The sequence below is a fragment of the Poromitra crassiceps genome, assembly GCF_964638095.1.
Source record: "Poromitra crassiceps genome assembly, chromosome: 14".
Classification (NCBI taxonomy): domain Eukaryota; kingdom Metazoa; phylum Chordata; class Actinopteri; order Beryciformes; family Melamphaidae; genus Poromitra; species Poromitra crassiceps.
Genome location: NC_139633.1, coordinates 13,489,840 through 13,511,720, shown reverse-complemented (window position 1 = coordinate 13,511,720; position 21,881 = coordinate 13,489,840). Strand labels below are relative to the sequence as shown.

Here is a 21,881-nt window from a genome sequence, read left to right as displayed (position 1 = left end):
CAATACGTTTAAATAAGTGCTATGATGGAAATATTCTCCTTTGTGGCGACATTGGAGAAAGAGCCTCTGTTTTATGATGCCTTGTATTTATTTTAGTGTTATCTTTGCTTTTATAATGCATCTTTATGTATTTTATGTCTTGTATTGTTTTATATGGACCTGCGCTTGTGTCTGAAATAAAGTTTGAATTGAAATTGAATTGAAATACTGTAGCAATAGCTACACACCTTTCCTGCCAATTTCCTATCGAGTTTAATAACACCTAGAAACTCCTTATGTCTCCCTTGAGTTCTACAAATCCAATTCAATAATTTTCCATATATATATATATATATATATATATATATATAATGTATATATATATATATAAATATATGTATATATATATATCTCGATGTGTGTATATATATATACAGTATATATATATATCATATATATATACACCATATATATATATATAAATATATGTATATATATATATATATATATATATCTCTCTCGATCGTGTGTGTATATATATAGTATATATATATATATATATATATATATATATATACCGGTATATATATATACGTACATAGACACACACAAATATGCTAACACTGCTAACACTTTTACTATTATTTATTTGTGTCTAGAAGTTTTTAAAATATCTCGTACAAAATGGGAATAGAACCTTCTCCCTCCAGTGTTTACCAAACACAAACGCCAGAGTAGGATTTCTACAGCAGGCACTGTAATCGATGGAAACTGATCTGAAACGCAAGGCTCGATGTACTCAACCTTCTTCCGTGAGAAACACTACAGCAAATCAAAACACAAATAAACCAAAACACAATAAACAGCCTTGAGAATGACACTGTATTTAAATCCAAATCTGTGGTAAATCATAGTCATGGACAAAAACAAAACAAAAAAACAAAACAGAAACATAGAAAAGATACAATTTACACATTAGTTTTGAAAAATATCCATATAATGTTTCAGCAGTTTAACCAAATTATATCTTAATTAAATCAGTTTAATTCAAATTATCATCGCATAAGCGCAACACTTTTCATATCATGATCACTATGGTTGCAGCGACTGTTGGTGGCTAGGGGGAGGAAACGCCTTCAACCTCATCATCTGCATTATATTGTCAGTGTCTAACCACTATCGGACTGTAAAGGTCCTCTCCCTTCTGATAATGGTTACAGGTAGCTAGTATTGGCTGTAGTTATCTGAGAGTATGGTACAGGCCAGGTGTAACTAATGTGCTCCATTTATAGACAGGTTTGTATTTCTCCACCTGTTTGCAGACAGCGCTTCTTAACGGAGTGATGATGCCTGTGGGTCTCATCTCCACCCTCCTCAGACCATTTAGCAGAAGCAATTTTGCGCAACTGTAACTATTCAGCTTGATCCACTTAAAGATGCAAAATGGTGCCGGTGTAAATGACCCATTTTGTTTGGTTTTGAACGCTGTATGTCACATCACATCCGCTATTTCTGTTGCTCTTTGAACAACTCGGGATATTTATTGACGAGATTTTTGCCAAGCTATGACGCGCTACGGGCTACAGTATGTTCTACGGGCTACAGTATGTTCTACGGGCTACAGTATGTTCTACGGGCTACAGTATGTTCTACGGGCTACAGTATGTTCGTTGTGTCTCTGTCAGCAACGTAACGGGGGAGGGGAGGATTACACCGGAAGAAGCACCCATAATTCACGTAAGGCATCATGGCAGCTAGACATAAGGTGGATACTAAACATCACAATGTTATGATGGTGGGTCTGAGACCATCGGCTGTGCCCGACAGTTGATGATCGCCCCAACCCGACACTATAAAAGGTTTCCATTCTGTGCTGTCCAAAACCTGTTCTGCCGTGCCTGATTTCTCATTAATTAAATGTGACCATAGCCATCGATTAGGCAGGAATTTCATCAGGGATCAGAGTTTCATTAAACTGGAGAGCGCCACCTTAAGGCTGGCCAAGCTTGGTGCGGCTATTCAAGCTGTGTACTTCTCCTCTCCTTGTCTCTGTGTTTTGTGGTAGTGGGTGTAGCTGCTGTAGAGTTCGTTGAACACCTCTCGCACTCCCGTCTGCAGTCCAGCAGTCAGGAACTTGACATCCTGCTCCTTACACAGGTCCAGTATCCGATAGATCCCCTCTGTTAGATGCAGCTTGACGTCTGGTCGGAGAGTTACCTGGAGAGGTAGAAAGCGGAGGAGACGAGAGGAGAAATGACAAGGAGAAAGAACGAGACAGATTAAGGGTGCTTTCTCACTGGGAACGATTACTTCCATTCCGTTCCGCACCCGGGAACGATTGCCCCCCCCTCCCCTCCCCTCTCCCCCGCTGGTCAGCTTTCACATTACAACATTTCCTCCGCGCTCGGAAACAGAACCGAGTGCACTTGTGTCATCAACTATGCCTCGAGTTTATCCTCACCCGTGTGTTGTCTATGTGGTTCGGAACGGTTGGCTTTCACACGCCAAAGCGCTCCCCCAGACCACCTTTTCAAGTGGATCCTGTCACGGTTCCCTGTTGTGTGCCCTGCCGCGGAAGGGAACGCAACGCAACGTTCACACTCGTCAAATGTTCCGAAAAAGTGTGCTCGGGAACGCTACCTGGATGCCAGTGTGAAACGGGTGTGAAAGCACATTAAGTTGAGGTCAAACAACGATCTTATCGTTTTGACATTGTAAAACATGGCAGCAGAATGACTTATTTGTTTCCCTTTGTAACATCCCGTCAATAGGCTGAACTAGGCCAGGCACACAGAAGTCGTCTCCACTCCCTCATTGCTTGGAAGCACTTAGCACATGAGCATCTTCGCTCCACTCTTAGTGCATTACTGCCAGAGTGCCAGCACAAAAGAGACACTGCATGAAATAGGCCACGCCCACCACGGGGGGAAAGCTCCGTTCATTTCCACACACCAGCGTCATTTTCCTTGAATTAAACATAGCTAAAAGCTGTTGTGTGGTGGGGCTGCGCAGACAACAAATGTAAAAAATCGCCAGTTAAAGTTTTTTTGTACTCCTGAGCAAAACAAGGAAGCCATTGAGAATTGGCGAGAAGAAAAATGTGGATCTAGCTGTCAAGAAGTAAGTTGGAGTGTTCATCTTCCGTATATACGATCTTTTTGTGCAACACTCAACCATGCACGTGACATAGGAGAACGCCAGGATTGGAGGGGGGGTTTCCGTTTTCCTCCGTCTTGGGCGTGGTTTCTGAATGATGACGCATTACGCAGTGTCTCTATGGGTGTCAACCTGCTACAGCACACATGGGCAAAATGCGGCCCCAGGGCCGGCCCCGGTCTGCTGGACCATCTCAATCTGGCCCCCAAGGTCCTCAAAGAAAAACAAAACAACCCCCAAAAACTCAATAAAAAGGCAGAATTATGTTAGTAAATCTCATCTGCTACAGCCATTGGATTTGTATCACTATTATATCGGGAGATTAACAGGAGAAATGACGAATCACAACAACAGGAGAGAGGGAGGGACTATCCCGCGAAAATCGTGTGTTGGCATGTATGATGTCCAATGTGTGGCCCTTCGCTTACTTTATGTGACAGTATGGCCCTCTGGAAAAGAAATTGCACACCTCTGTGCTACAGCCTGAGGGACAGCCAGTCGCAGCCATATCAAACCTTAAATTATGTGCCAGAACAGTTGAATATTCAGGCTCATTTAAGTCTCAGGTTCAGCTGTTTACCTGTCAGTTTAAGTTGGAATGCTGTCTAAAGACGGACGCTCATAACTATTTTTGCAAGGTGGAACCGAAAAGCCAAGACATGCGTTACTGCAAATGGCAAATGTCATTGCAGGTCAGCTGACACACCACAGAACAAGTGTTTTCAGTCAGTGAGCTTGATGCTGACTCTCTGAACCAAGGGTTAGCCAGACTTTTGGAGGCATTAAAAACACATAGTGGTTCCTCCTCTGGTCGTTAAGGGCGCCTGTTCAGAGGGAGGGGAACTGGTTGGAATAGCGTGAACCTCCCACGTGCTATGTCCTACCGGTGAAGCTTCCTCTGGCAGGTGAAAAGAAGCGGCTGGCTGACTGCCCATGTCTCGGAGGAAGCATGGAGCCAGTCTCGGCTCTCCCCAGATCGGCAGAGGATGGAGTAGCAACCATGATTGAGAAATCAAGTGAGCACTAATGGGGGATAAAATGGGATAAAAAACAAATCGGGAAAAAACAAACAAAAAAACATTTGTCATTAATACAAATATTCATTTGAGGGGGCACGGTGGCACAGTGGTATCGCTGTCACAGCAAGGAGGTCCTGGGTTCGATTCCCGCCTGGGACGCTGAGGGTGTGTCTCCATCTCCATGTCCTCAGTGCCTACTTGCCCAGGTGGGCTCGACAAAAGAGCCTTTTTGTGCGGTTTTTGCATGTTCTCCCCTGGACTCTCTATCAGCTGCAGCAGCAGTGATGATCTGATTGAAGCTAAATGCGACCCGACCTCTGACCTCCGTGTGGAGCGGCTAAAAAGAGAATTTTCCAAAGGGGATGAATAAAGTAATGCATCATTATTATTGTCCATCTCCGATACATATTCATATCTAGTGAGATTAGTGTACTGTTCCACTTTGATTTTTTAGCATGAATCCATTTGAATGGTTTGACTTTATTTTTGAAGTTCAATTTACATGAATGATTCACTAATGGTGTTGTTGTCATTATTGCTGTATAGTGTATATACTCAATTGAAAATTGAATGAATCAGCATCACTGCTGAGAGGATTTTGGAAACTGAGAAAGCACAGAGGAAGTGTCTTGGTCTTGGATAACACTCATAATAGAAACTAAAAACCCAGAGTTTAGTCAAGTTACTGGTCTGGCTTGCCAGACCCAGATCCATCCGGTCTGATCCAGTACCATCCATTCATGCTAATACTGTATTGTACTGTGTACAGGGTTCTCATCCACACACCGCAGTCAGGACTCTGCCAGACAATGACGGAGCAAGACGATCTGCACACGCACGCACTCACACACACCTGTGTGAGCAGCAGAACAGAGTGTACAGCCACACACACACACACACACACACACACACACACACACACACACACACACACACACACACACACACACACACACACACACACACACACACACACACACACACACACACACACACACACACACACACACACACACACACACCTGTGTGAGAGCAGCAGAACAGAGTGTACAGCCAACAGGAGAACATACTGCCATTAACAACACTGGCCTTCACGGAGGTGCCAGGGCCCGCGCTCTCCTAACACGCACGCACGCACACACGCACGCACGCGCGCGCACACACACACACGTGCACACACGCCCGCACGCACGCAGACACAATAGGCAAACAAAAACACCCGTTGTGCTCAGTGTATCCTGCAAAAGGAGCCACTCAAATATTCTGTTCACAGGTACGGGCTTTAGAACACCATTTAGGGCTTCAAGACCTCTGACCACGTGCCCAATTTCCAGCATATTATGGATGTTTTAGATTCACAAACTATTTTTGGAAAAATAATAAATAAATAAATAAATAAATAAATAAATAAATAAATAAATAAATAAATAAATAAATAAATACAAATAAACGTGGGTTTTTGTTTTTGATGCCCTTTATCCAACCATATTCAACTAAGCAAAGCACCGCAGTTACCGCAGGTAGCAGAAGCAGAAGTGGATGCCCCCCCTCCCCTCATTGGCGCCATCTGAAATGGACGTCACCAATGGTAGGCTTTATACCCACAGCCTACCTCTGTTGCTTTATACCCACAGCCTACCTCTGTTGCTTTATACCCACAGCCTACCACTGTTGCTTTATACCCACAGCCTACCTCTGTTGCTTTATACCCACAGCCTACCACTGTTGCTTTATACCCACAGCCTACCACTGTTGAGTCAGACTAATAACTGGCCTAATAAGAGCGGCATGGAAAGTTCAGTCAGAGACAGGCCCCGTCAGAGACAGGCCCCGTCAGAGACAGGTCTGACCTCTGACCTTCAGAGAGCTCCAGTGCTTTGAAAAGCCCAATTAAAAGCCCAATATAAATCCAATGTTAGGGCTATTAGATGACTTGCATAACCTTCCTAATTCCAATCACCTGTCTTCTTGGCTGCTCCTCTCTGTCTCTCTTCCTGCCCGTGTCTGTCTACCTGTCTGTCTCTGTCCATGTCCATCCATGTGTTTTTCAGTCAGTCAGTCTGTCTGTTCATTCATTCATCCATCCATCCATCTGCCTGCCTGTCCGTCTGTCTCTCTCCATGTCTTCCTCTCCTTGTGCAACTCTTTGGTGGAAAATGCTGAGTCGGACTGGCGTCATCTTCAACACAGTCTGGTAGCAGAGAGGAGACGCATCCAAGAAGCAGACATGACTCACCGCTTTGAGGGAACATCCACCCTAAAGCTGAATCTCAATGCATTTGGCTACGGTATGTAATCCAGAACCTGTTCATCAAGATTTACAAACATTTAGAAATATTCCCCATCTCCGCTTATGACCGTCAGCCTCTCTCTTTCTCTGTGTGTGTAATGTGGGCATAAAAAGAGACTGGAGGCATCAAATGTGTGTGCGCATGTTATGTGAGTGAGTGAGTGAGTGAGTGACTACGTTTACATGCACACAATATTCCACTATTATTCGGAAAATGCCAATATTAGATTCTTGATAAGGGTCATGTAAACAGCATATTCTAGTTGCATTTTCCGAATTTGGCCTTTTTCCGAATTGAGCATTTTCTGATTAAGACATCTGGGTTATTCCAGTATTATTCGGGTTTTAGGAGGAACCTTTGATCATGTATACAGCGCATTCTGAATATGCATCTCAATCAGGGTTTTTACTGCAGTTTGTAGTCAGCTGATGTGTGCTAGAAAGCACTAGATAATAGTATAATATATAATCCATCATCCATCATATAATCCATCATCTCTGGCATGCGAAAAGAAAATACCACATTTCTGATCGGGAGGAGATGAGAAACATCGATTTAAAGAGAGAGAGAGATTTAAAGAGAGTGGTGCCCACTGAAGCCCAAAATGCTTGCGAGCCTGCGAGGTAATAACGTAGGCTACTAGCCTACTTTTTATGAAAGACTTGGATGTGCAAATATCGCAACGGCAAACTTTCCAGCAGCAAGCTCCTGAAATGGTAATGCTGGTATTATAGCGCTGCTGTGTTTATTCTCAACAGAAGAACTCTGCCTACCTGCATCTCTCTCTCTCCCCCTCCCTCACGTGTCGGGGAGGGCGAGCTACGGCTGCATGTAAACGGGAATATTAGTGGATTATTCATTTAGTCGGAATATTGTCATTTTCCGAATATGGGCAAAAACCGGAATATTGTGTGCATGTAAACGTAGTCAGTGAGTGAGTGAGTGAGTGAGTGAGTGAGTGCGTGCGTGCGTGCGTGCGTGCGTGCGTGCGTGCGTGCGTGCGTGCGTGAGTGCGTGCGTGAGTGCGTGCGTGCGTGCGTGAGTGAGTGAGTGCGTGCGTGCGTGTACCTTCTGCAGCTCTGTGACATACTGGGACACCATGAAGGCCGACAGCGTAGTGAAGCTCTCGGCTGTGGCAGCGATGTGGGAGTACATCCTCTCCAGCAGTCTGGAGCACTGGAGATACACGTCACTGTCTGGACCTTCAGACACACATTGAAAAAAATGACCTCATTAGGTCATTTACATACAGCAGCTGGTATTGGTCTATTTGCATATGCGTCCACTGATAAACACGAGCCAGTCCACACTGGGTATCAAACACTTGGCTGAGGAGATTGCCCTGAACTGGGAAAGTTATAGGCGTGTGACTATAACTGTTCCAGTACCTGCTGTGGTTTAGAAAAGCTCCTACTCTGAGAACGATAGTGGTAAGATGCTGTAACTGCATTACAAACTGTAACGACCCCAAGGTGAAATTGGGGTCATTAGAGCAGCCAAGAAGAGCTATAGATAATCGACAACAAATGGAACATATTGAAAATTATAGATACGTCTACATCAGGGGTGGCCAAACTTTTTTGGTTGTGGGCCGCATACAGAAAAATATAAGGAGTCGCGGGCCAAACAATATTAAGCGCGGCAGTTTTCGCGGCAAAAACAATTGGACCAGAAAACCCTTGTGCCATCAAAAATTTAATTTCTACCTAAATAAATATATGACACATAGTTTATTGACACTGAATTCAATCCTGTGATTTCTGATTTTCTCAGGTTAAATCCAACACTAATAATCCTTTGTAATGTCATTCAAATCTTGCCCTCGGAACCATCCGCTATTTCTACAGATTGATTTCTGGCAATATTTATATAAATGGTCCCATGTCTGATGTTCCCAGGAGCCTAGTGTCCTAGTTCCCAGTGTCTGTATGAGTGTGTGTGTGTGTGTGTGTGTGTATTACCTGTGTCACTGTCTCCTCTCTGTCGACCTTCCTGCATGATGGATGCCACCAGGCGATAGAAGACGTTCAAGAACGACGGAGCTGCGTTCAACATTACCTGGACACACACAGAACATGCAGTCATACACTGTGTGTGTGTGTGTATGTGTGTGTGCGTATGCGTGTGTGTATGGTACATATAGTCCATCACATTGCATAGACACACAGAAGGGAGGTGGGGGCCATCGATTTGGCTTGTTTTTGAATTGTCATGTTGGTAATGTCGACTTTAACGTGGCTGTCTCTCCACTGTCAACGGACTGTAACTGCTAAGGTTTTAGGCCATATGTTTCTTCATAACACTAATATAAATGTGTAATTTCCGCATCTTTTGAGCCCAAAGTCAACTCTGTACGACCTTCAGGAGCTGAGATACAGAATGTCGCGTGCAAAAAGTGGGTGTGGCCGTTTCAGACACTTCGCCTACCTAAATTTTTGGGCTCCTTGCATTTTTTTCTTTATTGGACCATAAATAAACAGAAAAACATTGGCTCAAATGTTAATCATAATTTGCAGCCTTGACCCCATTTTTGCCCCAAACTGACCAGACTATAACTTGATAATACCAACACACAAAGTTTCAGTTCGTTCAAATCTGTAAAAGCCTGTCAGTTCAGCTACTGTATGTGGAGGAATGGTACTTTTGAAGTATGCTATTTCACACTGACAATGTGCAACTGTCCGTTTCACACCTCTTATAGACTTTCATGAATTCACCTTAAAAATAAATAAATATGAAAGGTTGAACTGAGAAAACATCATTTATTTCTTCTGACAGATACAAAAAAAGGTCCTGCAAAGTACATCTATCATGTACAGTATATATCGCTCATGAATATGTATAACAAATAAATACTTGTGCGTAAAGAGTAGGGGTGTCAAAATTAATCGTTTAATCGATGCATCGCGATGTGGACGTGTGAATCGAATCGTTGACAGATGAATTGTTTATGTTTACATTTCTGTTGACATTCAGATTTCAAAGCACTTTCTAAGTAAAAAAGCGACTTGATATTTATCTGACTGCTTGTATTAATTGATGAAAAAGTAGCCATGTGCAGTAATAATATAGAAGATTTTGGATTTGATACTTGGAGCTGCGATACTTTGAGCTGTATCGAGATGCATCGTGATATCGAATCGAATTGTTGACAGATGAATCGTAATCGAATCGAATCGTGAGGCCAGTGAAGATTCACAGCCCTAGTAAAAAGGCAAGCAGTCGTGCACACCGTCTGGTTACCAAGGGTGAACGAGAATTTGGATTCCAAATAATTTCCCTCCAGCAAGAAGGTTACAACGCAGCACACTGGGTTTAAAAATAAAAAGTTGGATTTCTCATGATAACTGTCCCTACCTCTCCCTTCCTCTCTGTTCTCTATCCAAGGCCTCAGGAGGGTTGAGGGATGGAGAGAGAGAGAGAGAGACACAGAGAGAGAGAAGGGAGGAGGATGATGTCACCAGCTGTAGTTGGAGCTTGGTAATGGTTTCCATCTACCCAAAAACTCCATGCCCGCTGTGTGCCAGACCCCCTTACCCCTCTCCCCTCCGCCCCTTTCTCTCTCTCTCTCTCTCTCTCTCTCTCTCTGCCCCCTCACCCCTCCTTTCTCCGGCTCACTCCCCTCACGTATCACCTTCCCTCCCATCGCACTCTTCTTTCTTCATCCCCCCTTTTTTGTTCTCCTTTCCTCAACTTTCCCAAAAACTCCCCTCTCCTTTGCTTCCCTGCCTCCTCGCTCTCTGTAACCCCTCTCTCCATCCTCCCCCCTCTCCATCCTCCCCCCTCTCCACTGCCTCTGTCTTTTGTCATCACTAACATGTAAAGGCAAGGCATGTTTTTATGTATAGTACATTTCATACACTGGGGCAAATTCAATGTGGTTTACATAAAATAGACAAACGAAAAGAGTATACAGAAATAAAAGATTACAAAGTGAATTACATTAAAATAATAAAAAAGTAAAATAGAGATATTTTACCCCTTTACAGGGAACAGAATAGTGGCGAAGAATAGTGGCATCACTTCTTCGAATTCCAGTCACACTTTTGTAAGTGAATCCATATGCATTTTCTTTTTAAATATAATCATTCCCATATATAATCTTCGCATGCAATGTGCACTTTGCCTCAATCCAATCAATCGTTTTTGATCAGAGTCCTGCCTGATCTCACCACGCTGCCGCAGATGGGGACTTAAGGCCCAATTATACTTTACGTTAAAGACGGAGATGGACAGAGCCTTCTGTCTGTACTCTGCGTTCATTTCGTGCATTTTCTGTCCGTCCTCTGAAAGCTTACGGATATGCATGAAACGCAGCAGGACCCCACACACACACTCACACATTTGACTCTCTACTGCCCACTGGTGGATGTATTGGTTAACACGATACCAACGTGAAAGACACATACTTCCGTATGTGGGCAGTGACGATTACACCGTTTGAAAACGGACGCATTTATTTTCGTATTAAAATAGAGTCAAATTTGGTCAAAGTCTCGTCCATTCCCCATGGAGATATTAGACAAAGCTAACCATACTTTTTTGCTCACCGTCTTTCTACTTGGTTTGTCTGAGTGCTTGAATTGTCAGTTTTCATATTTTATTGCTCTTTTACTGCTGCAACGGCCCAATTTCCCCACAGAGATCACCAACGATTAAATCTAATGAATCCCAAAAAAAACTTGATTGCCCCTTAGTACTTCACTGGTTCTAATTATTTCTCCTCTCCACTAACCTACTCATTTTCCCACCCACCCATACCTGCGGATGACACTGGATGATGGCGAACAGCGCCTCGTGAACAGCCAGGAATGCCGATTGGTAGACGGGTGGGGTCAGGTGGTCAAGGGGCACCAACTGGAGCGCTCCGAGCACCAGGGTCACATGATGAGGGTTGGAGATCCGGCCTTCTCCCTGGCGCAGCAGCGATGTCATGGACGCTACCGTAGGAACGGTGAAGGGCAGGGTCAGAGAGACGTCCTGGCTGGAGGATCTTACCAAGAACTAGAACACACAGAGAGACACACTCAGAAAGAACTAGAACACACAGAGATACACACTCAGAAAGAACTGTAAAGCTGTGTTCACACCAAGATATTTATTTTTCTCTCTGTCGCTTGATTCAACCCTTTGGAATCGCTCTGTCGCTCTGTTTAAATCGCTCATCAACAGGCACAATAATCGACGGACATGTGGGGGTTATAACGTTACGCAATGTCATGATATTTATCCACTACGAGCCACCGTCATTGTTTACAAGCTAAAGCCTATCAGCGTGCTCCTAATGCGAGCTCCATACCGGTAGTACAGACTTCACTTCATGTCAGCTGTCAGCCTGTCAATGCGGTTTGTTGCCACACAATAAACCAGCGGTTTGTTCCAAGCCAGTGTGATCCTTGACTCGCTCTCACACGGCAGCCAATCAGCGTTGAACAGCGAGCGACTGATGCAAGCGTAATTTCGCTCGAGTTGGGATATTTCATCTCGGGCGACGAGTGTATTTTCTCCCTATCGCTCTGTCTCTGCCGCTCGGACGCCCAGCGATTTTTCTCCCAGGCGAATATACGCTCAATCGCTCGTTTGCATTGACTTTGTATGTAAACTCGACGCCAGCGAAAAACTTTAATAGGTCGGTGTGAACGCACCTTAACACACAGAGATACACATTACACACTCAGAAAGAACTAGAACACACAGAGATACACACTCAGAAAGAACTGTAACACACAGAGATACACACAAATGTCAGACATGTCATTTCATGCATGAGTTGAAGTCAGAGAGATGTAGGTTACAGAAAGCTTTTTTATTACCTGGAATGGGATTTAAAACCAATTTAAAAACAAAAATAAAGAAATGAAGGTGGCAAAACCACAGCTTTTCCGGTTGAATATACTGTAACTAATGAAAGTTCTGAAACTATAAATAGGAAGTATAATTAAGAGAAAGGGCAACAGGAAATTAATATAATTCTAAATTTAAAGCAGATATGTTTTGCATATTGTACCACTAAGCCTGTGCTGTATTAATCTAACAGTGGACATGCTGCATAATTGCATGATGGAAAAAGTAATAACTATTTTAGACAGCTGAATTACTCAGCCCTCCTTTGAAACACTTCACATCGGCTCCTTAAAGCAGCAAGTTAAGTGTTGGTACTCAGTATTTTGAATTCTAACAGGCTCACTGTCACAGCATATATGCTGTTGTGATTCTGACTTGGATTGTGGTTGTTTTGAATCATCAAAACTTCAAAATCCTTATACTATCCTGCACAGTCAACCTAGTGACATCATCTATACTATCCTGCACAGTCAACCTAGTGACATCATCCAGCAGCGCCCCAGTTGGCGAAAAGCGGAAATGTTTTCTTTCTTTCTAGCAAATCCAGGTCAATTTCAGACTTGAAAGCAGTGTCTTGTCTTGTCTGAGGTGAAATGCAAATGAACTAGAGTCATATGATCAAATGTTTCATGTCCTCTTTAAAGATGACGATATATAAATATTTCCAGTAAACACTTCCTGACGCATACAAAGTTGAAACCTTCCTAAACATTTCTTAAAATTGTGCAGATATGGCATGATGCTATAGCTAAATAGACTCACCCTCCAAATGTATTCATACTCTCTAAGAATTGAGTTTAGAGTTTCCATGTAGTCTAAGGCTACATGATGTGAGAGAACCAACCCAAAGCCCACAACAGTGTGTGTTTTTTCTAGCCCTTTCAAAAACCAGGTCCTCGGTGACTAAGAGATAAACACTGAAATAGTCACCACTCCAGGAAGTTTGGATTTGGAAATTTTCAGAAGAACTTAAAACTGTCAGCATGAGGTCTAATACAACTGGTTTTGTGCTGTTGCTTCCATTTGAATCCAAAATGACTGAATTGTAATCAAAATGAACGATTGCATAACACTATCCTAAAAACAGAATCCTCAAAAATTTATGCATGTTAACATGCACTTGTGCCTTGTTGTTGCTTGTGTGTGTTTTGTGTACTCTTGCTTCAACACATGCTTGCTGGCGTGACTGTCGTGTATCACTGTGTGTGTGTGTGTGTGTGTGTGTGTTTTCTCACCACCATAGCAGATATGACTTGCGGTGCAATGAGCCACAGTGCTCTGCAGCAGGGATCAGGTAAACGACAACAGGGCAGCAGCTTGATGATGATGACTGCAGATAGAACCTCCTGGAAAGCAGCACGGGTTCACAGAGCCAGAAGAATGAAAGACAAGAGTGACAAAGCAGATAATTTGGCAAAACACAAAATAGGATTGACTGGGAAAAATGCAAACGGACTGTGGTGCAACCGGCATGCAAATCTCCCTCCCATAAGAGCTTATAGATTCCCTGATGCACTGCAAAGTTTATGAATACACGCCCCGCCCCCCCCACACACACACACACACACACACACACATTCCATAGTTTAAGAAAGAAAGATTTAAATGGTAATTTTAGTCAACAACCATCTGCGGTGATCAAATCTCACTTAATGTGTTGAATGCATTACTCTCTGATGCAAGTCCAAATGTGAGAATCCATTACTGCTGCATCATTGCACTGCCCTCCCTGCACTGGATGTGTATTTATACGCATTTAATCAGTCAAATCAAATTTGAAGAAAAATGGTTGTAATGCCTAATGTTTCAGCTCGTAGCAGTTTGAGTTTAAATCAAGTCAAGTAAGTAAGTCAGTCAATAACCTCCCACAATGGATTAATTAAAATATCAACGATATCATGAACCCAGGAAAACCAGAAAAAACAATAGTTACATTAGAAAATGGCACCCCAGATCATCTAAATGATTTCCAGCCATGGGATCCTTGTATAGTACTCTGCACAGCACATAGTTTGCAGCAACAATGATGCACTAAGCCTCCTCACTCTGTAGTTTCCAGCCCTCAGCTTGCCAGTGTCCAGTCCTTCTCTGATCAGCAGCAACAGCAGGTTGAACTGTCCTGTGGTGCTTCTCTCCACCAGGTGGCGTAGGAGCTCCTCCACAGCTGGCTCCAGCTCAGCAACATCATTCAGTGACAGCCAAGGTGCTGAAGGAAAAATGGAAATCAGTAATTGCCTCCACCCAAGGAGGTGATGTTTTCGTTGCCCTCTGTCTGTCTGTCTGGATGTTAGCAGGATTACGCAAAAACTAGTACTGGGCCGATTTTCATGAAACTTGGTTGAAGGGTGTAGCACGGGCCAAGGAAGAAGTCATTACATTTTGGCACGGATCCGATCCAACTCACAAAATTTGCATATCACAGCAGCTTGGACTATTGTCCTTGGCGGATGTCTGCGCTCTCCAAGTGCACTTCTAGATTAAATATAATTTAAATTGTAACAGTGCATGAAATTATAAAACTGGTCTCGTCAAGGCAGTGTATCAGATACTGTGTGTGTGTTATGGCCTGAATTATGTAGGATGATTGGGTCTGACACTGAGGCCAGATAGTGATCAGATATGTGTTTCTGCCAATACTTTCTATTTACAGTATGTGAAATATCATGGCTCCTTGAAATGAATCTCACCGACCACTAAAATTGATTGGTAATTAACATAAAATCAGCATAGCTGAGTAAATGTGGAATCAACAAAAAGTAAATAAAATCAATCAAGTATCAACTACTACTCATATGCTAATTTCGTGTGTATAATATGTAGATGGGGTCTACATAGTTTAGGTGCATTGTATGTACCTGCCAGCAGTCTGTTCACATTATGCAGTATCTGAATGTACAGCTCGTCCACCTCCTTCCCTCTCTTCTTCTCCTCTCCTTCCTTCCCCACCTCTCCTCCTGTCCTCACAATCGCTCGATAGAAAGCGGACAGGAAGTGGAGCGTGGAGACCAGGAAGTCCATGGGTCTGGGGGCGGAGCTCATCTCTTTGAGGATCTGCTGGCAGAAGCCTCGGTAGAGGGTCATGTGATCCAGGGTGGGCTGGGTGTCACTCTGCTTGTTCTCGCCCTCCACTGACAGAGAGGACATCTCACAGTGGAGCATGACGGTGACAACTTCTACTAAGAAGGCTTGACCGAGGACGCTGGCTGGCTGACTGGCAGTCTGGGGCTTCAGGATGATCTCGATGGCTGGTCCCAGTGCTGCGGTGGCTCTGGCAAGCGTCTGGGTCAAAGTCTGATCCATCGGTTTACTCTTCCCCAGGTTAGAGGTCATCGCCTGGGAGAAAGAGGTCAGTGATGCCAGCAGAAAATGAACGGACAAAATGGCTGCTCCTGACTTTGGTTTGCCAGCTAGATCAGGGGCCGTCTGAGATGTAATGGCCACCATTTGCCTGCTTGCCATGTCATTACTGGTAAGATAGGAGGCAAATTGTTCCAGGTTGAGCCGAACACTGCTGTTTCGGACTATAATCAGCTGGACCAGGGATTTGATGAAGCCCTGCGCTGCTTTGACTAAATCCAACCAATCAGGGCTGCTCGTGGAGCGAAATCTCCCACTGTTGCTGTGCAAGAGGAGGGAAGACACAGCCGCCTGTAGCAGACTGCTGCCGTGGATGAGCTTCAAAACACTTGGGAAGCTCCTACCCTCCAGGAGGCAGGCCAGAAGTCTGAGCAGCTTCCCCAGGAACAGAGCGTCATCAGCTGGGCTAGGAGGGCCGCTAGCCACCCTGTCTGGCTGGATGGAGGTGGAGGTGAGCATGAAGAAGAGGAGGAGGAAGAGGCAGGAGAGATCCTCAGAGCTCATGCCATCTGGGTTCAGTTTTGTCGCGATTTGGAGTAAGTTCAACAGTTCCTTTGTCTGTGTGTCTGTCAGCAATACGGGAACCTCACCGCTCGTAGAGGCTCTCAGTATCTCCTCCACTATTGGATTGGCATCTCTCTCCGATTGGTTCACTGCAGTTCCTTTGTCTGGCTGAACCGCTTCCTGAAACTTCAGCAGCATTGGACACACCTGGGGTGCATCGGTTGCCATGAGAACTCCAATAAACCGTTGTGTGAGTGACCGAACCGTGGCAGAGTACAGTGGGGGCAACTCGACAAGAACGGGGCTTTGGAGGAGCTGTGAGGATATGAGAGAGACAGACAAGCAACCAGGCAGCTGCTCTTTGCTTCCACCTGTCGGTCTGCTAAACAGCGAACTGACAAGGACATCCGCTACGCAGTCCATGTCTTCCTCGGTCAGGTAGGGAACAATCAATGGCAAATTGGATGTGACAAGATACCAGTGTGCTACAAGGTAGGAGCTGGCATTCACACTTCCTATCTGCCCATCCCATACCTGTTCTCTCTCCGGACTGACCTCGGGCTCCTCTCTAGCTAAAATGAAGTGGGCCGCCCTGCTCAGCAGTGCTGCAGTGCCGGGCCGGGCGAGCAGTGGCGTGTCTAACAGAGCTTTCTTCATCTGCTGCATGGTGAGGAGTTTGAGCAGCAACCTGCTCATAGGGCTGAGAGAGCGAGTGACTGGAGACATCTCACCAGAGAGAAGAGCCTCGATGTGGGATAGGACGGGAGCACTGGCATGGGCGTGGTCTTCTTGAATCTCACTTGGAGCTGGGGTTTGGGCTGATTCTGCAGATTTGTATTTGCCACAGTGGATACGAAAGAGGGTGTCTACTTCCACCCAGGTGTACCTGAGAAGTAGAGTTGCTTCCTGGGTCTTTTGTTTCCACAGGACCCCCGGCTCAGAGTTTGAGACCTCCTTTGACTCTTTGTTGTCCAAGTTCTTCTTGCTTTTCCTTGAGTTCTTTTTGACTAAACCTATATCGGTTTCTGCCCCGACATTTGAAACCTTCTTCTCTAATGACACCAGCTGAAGTAGATCCTCGACAAGCAGTCGCATCTCCTCCATCATGCTGTGAGTCTGTCTGACTAAGGGGAGAGGAGAGGCGTTGTCTAGAGTCTTCAGACTAAACAACACGGCGTGAAGGAGCTGGCTGAGCGAGAAGAGCTTCAGAGATGCATCTCCTCTCTCTTGGTCCATTTTTCTCTCTCGACTTTCTCCTGTATCATCTCCTCCCTCATCCATCTCCATCTCCTCGTCCTCCCTTTTCTCCTTCACCAGGTCAGGCAGTATGTACTTCCAGATGCTCCCAAACACCAAGGAGCAGATTTCTAGGCCCTGGGAGAGAGGGGTGTCCAGAAGACAGGTCCTCAGGGAGGCGGAGATCCCCTCAGACAGCAGAGGAGGTCGGAGGTCATCCAGGGAAGGTTGACAGACGATGGACAGGAGCTCAGATAAGAAGCGAGGCAGCTGACGGAGCTTAGTGTAGGTCTGGAGCAGACTACACACCATTAGCTGTTGGGGAAATATAGATTTGTTTTTAGTCAAAACCAAACTCTTATTTATTTTATTCTTGTGGCCTTTGACATAAATAAGTATTTGAATTTGGAGGCCCATATTTACAGTATTGTTGTTTTATTTATATCATTTGCTGTACAAAATATGCAATACAAGTTAGGATTGATTGAATGAATCCAGACCTGTCTGGCTCTTTGGACCCGTGTTTCCATGCACTCTGCGTTAACCCAGGCTGAACATAACAGCTGGTCCAGGTCTGGTTCAAGAATCAGATGGTTGAGACCCAACAGGACCTTCAAACAGCGGTACCACGCTGGGATGCTGGAGGACAGAACAGGAAACTTTATTTAATTTTACAGCCACAGGCTAAGAAACATTAAAATGTGATTCTATAGCTTTATTTATTCTGTAAAAAATACATCAAGGAGTTGATGAGTTGGTTCTTATCCTTATCCTTGAATTTCCTAGAAAACAAAAGAACCAAACAGAAAAAGGAGGAGAGTGTATACGTTACCTCGGCTGCGCCTGGTTGAAGAGCATTTGGCTCAGTGCTCTGTAAAAGCTGAACTGGACCTCTCCATGTCTGATCCGGTCTGCTGCTACATTATAGATATCAGCTGACAGAGCCTGGCTTAGCAGGGCCTCCAGCGCCAGCAGAGCCAGGCTCCAGCTGTCTGGGGAACAGAGGGAGGCTGGGGAGCAGTTCTGCCCAGCCGATGAAGCGGCTGGCTGGTCCGCTGAGGGAGGCAGTCCATCCAGGCTAATGTCCAACGCAGGGACCAATCTGGTGAGAAAATGGAAAGACAGCATCCTCTGCTCTTCCTCATCTCGTCCTCCCCCACTTTTTCCATAGTTTTCCAAAAAGAACTTAAACAGCTGAGTCAAGGCGTTTGACTTCACAGCATAGTGCAGGGAAGGCTCACAGTAGCCCTCAGCACTCAGTTTGCTAAGTATGGTACTGACTGGCCGCAACAAGCCTTTTGCGCCTCCAGGACCACGTTTCCCAGAATCCTCCTTGGACGGGAGGAGTTCCTCCTCGTAGGAGGTCAGGTGCTCGCGGGGGAAGAGAGCTAACTGGAGGATGGAGTCTATCTTGATGCGGACGTCTCTGCTCAGCTGCTGACGGAGACGCAGGCGTGTGTGAGACAGTGCGGGTTCCCCAGAGGTCAGCAGGTGCCTGAGTAGTATTATGGGCTGTATCAGCTGGTTGGTTACCACAGTAAATACTCTGTTGGGGTTGGCTTGTTGCCGTTGAACTGACAAGTAACATGACAACGCCTGAAGCAGCACCTCAAACAAATGACCTGAACGGAGGTTTTGCTTTGGCTGGGATTGGGATTTATTGGTGTCTGTCATTGGCTGATCTGGGGGACTGGTGATAGGCTCAGATTGTGCTTTACCCGGATCACTAGTTTGTAGAGACTCTGTCATTGGCTTATCATGAGATGCAACAAACTCTGTCATCAGTTCAGGTGGCGTGTGAACATGAAGGGGTCCCGTGAGCGATGGCTGCTGTAGCTCACGGCAGGCCAGAGAGCAGAGCTTGGCCAACAGACTGACCATGAGCTCGTACTTGGTGGTGAAGATAGATGAGAGGGCAGGAGAAGAGAGGATTCCCTGACACACACTCAGTAGGGTGGTCGCAGACACCGATCGTCCGGCGCCGACACACACACACTCCTGGAGACGGTCGAGGAGTAGCTAAAGAGACACAGAGAAGACAAGATGTCAGCGACACATCCATACATGATACTGTTCACAAGAGTTTTCATTCAATCAAAAACGGTTTCCCAAATGTCATCTTTCCCTCATTCACTAATGTTTGGTTTTCTTCTAATGTTCAGGGTATAGAGAGCCGCAGGGATGACGTATTTTTGTAGGCTGAATGCGTAAGTCCCGAACTTCCTGGTTCTTCACTGTTGCTGTCTATGGGATTTTTGAATGGGTTTTTGGCGTGATGCTTCAAATAATGTCTGTGGGCAACGCAAGTTTAATCAAACGCGAACCAAGGTTCAGCGGGATAATCTTCACACATGAGGACCACTTTCATGAGTTTTGTAGCGTAAATGCGAGCCCTAGAAGTAAAAAGCTCGAGCTAAGCTAATCCAGAACTACACACTGTCGCATAGGCTTCACGTCACGTCAGCACTCAACCTGGACTGTTGTTGGATGTGTGCACTGATTACCCCGGGCTGAACGGGGCTGGACCAGGTGAGGGAAAGAGAATTTCCGTGTTCGTCGTTTGAAGTGGTGACGTTATTGACGTATATATCCACATCGACTCAGCAGTGTAGTCTCATTTAGCCGTTTGCTAGCTAGCCGCCCGTTTAACGGCATGTAAAAGCTTCAAAACTCATAAAAGTGGTCCTCGTGTGTGAAGATGATATTACTAAACACTGGTTCGCGTTTGATTAAGCCAGCATTGCTCAGAGAGATTATTAGAAGCATCGCGCCAAAAACCCATTCAAAACTCCCATAGGCGAAAACTGTGAAGAACCAGGGCTGTTAGCATCGATGATTTCCGGACTCGTTACTGCGGCTCTCTATTAAACCAGTGCAGTGCCAGGCATAACCAATTGATGACTGATGATCACAAACCCGCTTTAGTCACAGGATAAAGAAAGAAGAAAAGAACTGCATCACAAACACCACACTTTTTCTAGGCTTGTGCTGGTGTTTTCATCGTATTGTTGTAGTCACTGTACCTGTGCCATATTGAGCCTGAGGCTGACGGTCTTGCCCTGGCTGAGGAGGGCGTGGAGCTTCCGGCTGTGCAGCAGGTCGTCAAGGTAACACCACAGGCCTTCTAGAACCTTCTGAGAGAACTCGACCTTCTGACTGTACCACCCTGTCAGAGCGTGAGCCGACCAGTCCAGCAGCACCTACACATACATCCACAAATAGGCAGATGTCATGATGTTAGAGATGCTAATGCTGCTTTTCTGCTAGCCTTCTGTCCACAGATCATGCATTTCTAAGAGCCGACTCACATCAAAGTCCTTTATCAATTAATTGGCCATTTATGGGCAAATTACATGTTTGTAATTACGGAGAGGGTAAAGTACAACAACAAAAAAGGAATCGTTGGGTACCAGTAAGCAGTAACGGAACCGAATTCCAGGTACCAGAACCAGTACCCAACCCTACTCCCAAGTTAACAGAGACATGACTGTCAGCATCAGCACATACACTCTCATCCAAGAGAAGAAAAGCATCATCATCATCATCATCATCATCCTATGAAGACACATCATTTTTCACACAGCTGGACTGGACATGCTGGTGTTACCTGTTCCTTGTTGGGCAGCAGGCACTGGGAGGAGATCCAGGCGAAGCGTGCCAGCTTCAGCTTGTCCTCCCATGGAGTCTGGGGACTCTTCAGCTTCAGATGGATACCTGAGTAGATGGCAGCCATCGCTGCTGGTGGTGGACTGAGAGAGAAAGAGAAGAGAAGAGAGAGATTCATAATCATTGGTCCTACAAAATTGAAACTCTTAGATCCACCACAATAACCATTAGCAACATAATTACTGTAAGTCAGATGTACCTAAATATGATAGATTTCACGCATCTGTGTAACGTTACAAATTAGATAGCTTCAACGCGAGACTCAGCCTTCATTCTTCATTCTCCCCAATGTCAATGAAGAATGAAGGTTGTGAGTTTCGCGTTGAGGCTGCAAATTAGACTGCTTCTGACATGATCCAGAATTAAGGTGGAACATGTGATGCTGACATGCTGTACAGCTAACGCCAACTAGCCTGGTCTTGCTAACGAACTATGAGAGCTGTTTCACGTTTGCTAACAAGCCCAGTAACGCTAACGCAAACAAACATTCAGATCTGGGCTGAAACGCATTTTAGCTGTTTAGGCGTAAATCTCATTAACGTTAGCAAATAAATATGAACTTACTACTTTTCAATTCCGCACGTGTCCTCTGTTGTCAGATCCAGGCGAACTTTCAACTTTAACCTTTTGCCCTCCTAGCCAGGCAGACATAATCGAGCATGGAGCATCTAGTACCCCGATCCGACTGCGCCGATCCAATATCCCAAATAAAACGCATTGCATATTGAATAGAATTATTTTACATTTTAAATGTATTTGTTTTAATGTTAGTGTTCATGTTTAATGTTACCTTCTTGAAGTGTGAGACAACGTGCAAAAATATTTAAAC

At 44.9% G+C, this 21,881-nt stretch overlaps 1 protein-coding gene across 1 annotated transcript; it reads right to left on the bottom strand.

Moving 5' to 3' along the window:
* Positions 1-888: 888 nt before the first annotated feature.
* Positions 889-21,119, bottom strand: urb2 (URB2 ribosome biogenesis homolog; the record flags this gene model as incomplete). Its single annotated transcript, XM_083651173.1, has 12 exons — positions 889-2,196; positions 7,514-7,647; positions 8,407-8,503; positions 11,207-11,449; positions 13,525-13,635; positions 14,335-14,495; positions 15,145-17,701; positions 17,887-18,025; positions 18,219-19,057; positions 19,190-19,405; positions 20,410-20,586; positions 20,994-21,119. The coding sequence occupies 12 exons, from the start codon at positions 21,117-21,119 to the stop codon at positions 1,999-2,001; spliced, it is 4,998 nt and encodes a 1,665-aa protein (XP_083507299.1). The 3' UTR covers positions 889-1,998.
* Positions 21,120-21,881: the final 762 nt, after the last annotated feature.